The 4,790-nt window shown below is 46.0% G+C and overlaps 1 protein-coding gene across 2 annotated transcripts in view; it reads right to left on the bottom strand.

The window, feature by feature from the left end:
• TRIT1 (tRNA isopentenyltransferase 1) overlaps positions 1 to 2,558 on the bottom strand; it is a 49,700-nt gene extending 47,142 nt beyond the window's left edge. For both annotated transcript variants that reach the window (XM_011955236.1, XM_011955237.1), the window contains exon 1: positions 2,376 to 2,558. In XM_011955236.1, coding sequence (XP_011810626.1) covers positions 2,376 to 2,549 — 174 coding nt within the window. In that variant the 5' untranslated portion in view covers positions 2,550 to 2,558. The remainder of the gene's footprint in view (positions 1 to 2,375) is intronic.
• Between the last annotated feature and the right edge of the window lie 2,232 nt (positions 2,559 to 4,790).

The following is a 4,790-nucleotide window of genomic DNA, read 5'->3' as shown; positions in this document are numbered from 1 at the left end:
GGAGGCTGAGGCAGGAAAATGGCGTGAACCTGGGAGGCGGAGCTTGCAGTGAGCTGAGATCCGGCCACTGCACTCCAGCCTGGGCGACAGAGCGAGACACCGTCTCCAAATTAAAAAAAAATAAAAAATACAAAACTTAGCTGGGTGTTGGACGGGTGCCTGTAATCCCTACTTGGGAGGCTGAGGCAGGAGAATCCTTGAACCCAGGAAGCAGAGTTTGCATTGAGCCAAGATCACGCCACTGCACTCCAGCCTCGGGGACAAGAGCGAAACTCTGTCTCCAGAAAAAAAAAAAAAAAAAAAAGAAAGAAATTATAGAACATAAATATTGGCATGGACCTTAGATGTCATCAGTGTAACTCCATCTTACTGAAACTCTTATTACTTAAGTCTCTGAAGTATCAGACCAAAGATCTATTATTATACCATTCTTGGATATTTTTTATCCAAGTATCATATATACTGCTCACAAATGAATGTTCCTTACACACTACCTTCATCATGTTACTCATTTCACATTCCATATCTACAATTGAACAGTCTCCTTTTACTATCCTTCCTATACACTATGGCCATTTCACCTTCTAAATCTTCATCTTCATTCATGTTCCTTTTTTTTTTTTTAAGACTAGTCATGTACAGCAGTGAGAAGGGGCCAAAGAGTAGAAAAAGGAGTTCCATCTGTAACTGACTGTGAACAATCAACTGAGACAACTCAATACCTTTGGACCAACTTCATGTTTTCCTTTAATAAGTCTTTTCTTCTTTCTTACCTATCTCAACTTGACCTATTTTTCAAGCCCTTTTTCAGAGAACTTTCCGTACTAAGCCAGCCTTCAATGATTTCTCCTGTCTTAGTAATTCTATAATACTTGCCATAAAATCTAGCATTTGTAGTCTCTCTCCTCCCAACATCTTGCAAATCCATTAAAATATTTGTCCAAACATTTATTAGCTCTGCCTTGTTTTATGTTCAGCTGGACTAAAACTCAAGGGCAGAAATTATGATTTTGTCTCTTCAGTAGGGCCTTGCAGAAAATAACAACTACTCTATTTTTAGCTCTTATTACGTATCATATATTGTATTAAGTACTGCACATACTTTATCTCATTTAATCATCACAATAATGTTACGTTATTGATATTATTCTTCCTACTTTACAGAAGAAGAAACAAAGGCATGAAGAGGTTAGGCTATAGTTGCATATCCTGGAAAAGACAGCTGGGATTTGAGGTAAATTGTCTTCTGAAGCTGGCACAAAGTGGACTGCAAACAAACTATTTGTTGAATTATCTAATCGTTTCATGTGTGCTGATGGTCTTGTCATGCCAAATAAACTAATGAAAGCAGAAACTATGCCCATAGGCTTCTGGGTGAATTGGGGAAAGGAACTGCCCTTCTTTGCTGAGTACTCATCAGGTGCTATGTTCAGTGCCAGGTTATTTCATGCTCAACATCTCGTTTACTCTGTGAAGACTCGTAACTGTAAATTCTCTTCAACAGATAGCTGCTGTAGTTCCCCCATCAGAGATTTACCCAAAATGTCACCCACTACCCACTCTTAATGGAGCAAAATGCTCCCAGATGTGATGTACACCCCTTCTGGGCCTCCCAGTTCAAAGAGGACAAAGCCCCTTCAACTTTAAATCAGCCAGCATGATTTAAAACCTCCGCTTAAAAAACCATTTACCTCGAGTCTGATCTTATTCCGGACAGGGACTCTGTTCTTCGTTCTAACGCTCATGATCCCATTTATTAAGCACTATAACCTTGTGCGGTAGGTGACATTTTCCTCACTTCACAGTTACATAAAGTAACGTCCATATAAACGACATTGTTGATCCGAAGTCACATGGCCAATGGCAGATTCAGGACTAGAATCCAGGTCTCCTGACTGTCAACCCTATTCCACTCCCGCAGCAGACACCATAGGTGGTATCCAATTTATCCTGATCTCGCTGGGTTAGGGTTAGAGTTAGAGTTATAACAAAAGCTCTGGAATCATTTTTATTCAAAAAATATTTACTGGATACCTGTATGTCGACCTTGTAGGCTCAAATACCATGTCTTCTACTTACTCGCTATGTGACATGGAAAAAGTCGTTTCACCTCCCTAAGCCCCTATTCCCTTCTCCATAAAACGAGATCACAGTATCTACCAAACAGTAACGTCTTGAGCAGTTAATGAGACGATGATAAGGAAAACCTCTGGCACTGTGTCTGGCATGCGGCGGGAGCTTAGTAAGTATGGGCTCCCTTTACCTACTCCCTCCGCCCCTACAAGCCTCGGGGTTCACCCTTTAAGACCTCTGCCACAGGGTGTCCACGCGGCCTCCGGGGTTCCCAGGCGCCCGGGCCAGCCACACTGCCATACCTGCATGGAGTCAGCGCTGACGATCTCACCGCCCAGCCGTTGGCCTAGCTGCAACGCCAGCGTGGATTTGCCGGTGCCTGTGGCCCCGAGAATCACTACAAGAGGTAGGGTCCGTTGCAGGCCCCGGAGCCCACGGCCTACAGGAACTGCTCGTGCAGCCGCCACGGACGACATCTTGTGGCAGTCTGCGCGTGCGCTGGAGCAGCTGTCCCCATAGCAACCGTCTGTGCGCCTGCGCGGATCTCAGGCTTTGTAGCTAGGTTGCTTAGGGAGGAGGTAGCGGCAGGACCCAGGCGACATCACTGCAGTCAACTAGCTGGTATCAGAACCTCAACTACCTGCCGTCTTTTTTGTTGTTGTTGTTTGTTCTTTTTTGGAGACAGGGTCTCCCTCTGTCACCCAGGCTGGAGTGCAGTGGCGCGATCTCGGCTCACTGCAACCTCCGCCTTCTGGGTTCAAGCGATTCTCCTGCCTCCGCCTCCCGAGTAGCTGGGACTACAGGCGCCTGCCACCATGCCCGGCTAATTTTTTGTATTTTAGTAGAGACGGGGTTTCACCATGTTGCCCAGGGTGGTCTTGAACTCCTGAGCTCAGGCAGTCCACCCGCCTCGGCCTCCCAAAGTGCTGGGATTACAGGCGTGCACCACCGCGCCGGGCCACCTGCCATCTTGAATGGTAGATGGCAACCCTATCTAAGTAGATCCGTTCCTATTATTATTTCACAGCACTCAAGTTATTTTTCATCATAGTGCTTATTACAATACAAAATTATAAATAGGTCTCTTGTTTTTTTTGTCTAACTTATTGGGACAAATTCTGCCTAGATCATTGCTGTGTCTCCAGTGCCTAGCAGAGTACCTGGTACTGAAGAGACATCCAATACTTGTTAAATGAAGAGGAGAATGACTTGCCGGTCAGAGGTGGCATTCTCCAGAATGAGGTCTGCCTAGTTCTCAGGCCAGGGCAGCGGCTCTAATATTTTCATCCCGTAAGACAACCTCACACTCAATCACAAAGCAAACCTTTGGCCCGGCACAGTGGCTCACGCTTGTAATTCAAGCATATTGGGAGACCGAGGCTGAGGTTAGGTGTTCAAGACCAGCCTGATCAACATGGTGAAACCCCGTCTCTACTAAAAATTAAAAAATTAGCCAGGCGTGGTGGCGCATGCCTTTAATCCCAGCTACTTGGGAGGTTGAGGCACGAGAACCTGGGAAGCGGAGGTTGCAGTAAGCCGAGATTGCGCCATTGCACTCCAACCTGGGCAACAAGAGCAGAATTCCATCCTAAAAAACAAACAAAGAAACAAAACAAAAAAAAAACCAGAAAGCAAACCTTTTCATCTCCTTGGCCAAAGAATGCAACAGATGGGGTGAGAACAGAGAAAAACAAGCAAGTAAACTACAATCCGCAAAATAGGAAAGGGAAAAGGAAGTCTGGTAGAAAGGATTAAAGTTGACTGGGAACCGTGGCTCACGCCTGTAATCCCAGCACTTTGGGAGGCTGACGCAGGTGGATGACCTGAGGTCAGGAGTTTGAGACCAGCCTGACCAACATGGTGAAACCCTGTCTCTACTAAAAATACAAAATTAGCCAGGCATGGTGGTGCACACCTGTAATCCCAGCTACTTGGGAGGCTGAAACAGGAGAATTGCTTGAACTGGGAGGCATAAGGTGCAGTGAGCCAAGATCGCGTCATTGCACTCCAGCCTGGGCAACAAGAGCTAAACTCCTTCTCAAATAAATAAATAAATAGCCAGGCACAGTGGATCACGCCTGTAATCCCAGCACTTTGGAAGGCCAAGGCGTGCTGATCACAAGGTCAGGAGTTCAAGACCAACCTGGCCAACATGGTGAAACCTCCATCTCTACTAAAAATACAAAAATTAGCCGGGCATGGTGGTGTGTGCCTGTAATCCCAGCTATGGGGGAGGCAGGAGGATCGCTTGAAACAGGAAGGTGGAGGTCACAGTAAGTCAAGATCAGCCACTGCACTCCAGCCTGGGTGACAGAGCAAGACTCAGTCTCAAAAAACAAGAAAGGATTGAAGTCGTAGCAACCCTGAGGTTAAAATGGAGGTGGAAAAAATTAGGACCAGACAGGAGCAGAATTCCAGAGACCACACCAGTTTAAGAAAGGCCTTTGGGGTCATATAGAGCTGGGTTCAAATCCCAGCTCTGCCATTTATCAGGACTTAATTAACTTCACCTCTTTTTTTTTTTTTTTTGAGATAGGATCTTGCTCTGTTGCCCAGGCTTCAGTGCAGTGGTGCAATCAATCACAGCTCACTTCAGTCTTGACCTCCTGAGCTCAAACAATCCTCCCACCTCAGCACCCCATCACCCCACCCCAGTTGGGACTGCACGCCCACTATTGCTTTTTTCTTTTTGAGAGATGCCCAGTTGCCCAGGCTGG

The sequence above is a fragment of the Colobus angolensis genome, unplaced genomic scaffold, assembly GCF_000951035.1.
Source record: "Colobus angolensis palliatus isolate OR3802 unplaced genomic scaffold, Cang.pa_1.0 Scaffold4, whole genome shotgun sequence".
Taxonomy (NCBI): Eukaryota; Metazoa; Chordata; class Mammalia; order Primates; family Cercopithecidae; genus Colobus; species Colobus angolensis.
The sequence above is the reverse complement of the archived record's forward strand: the minus strand, read 5'-3'. Positions and strand labels throughout refer to the sequence as shown.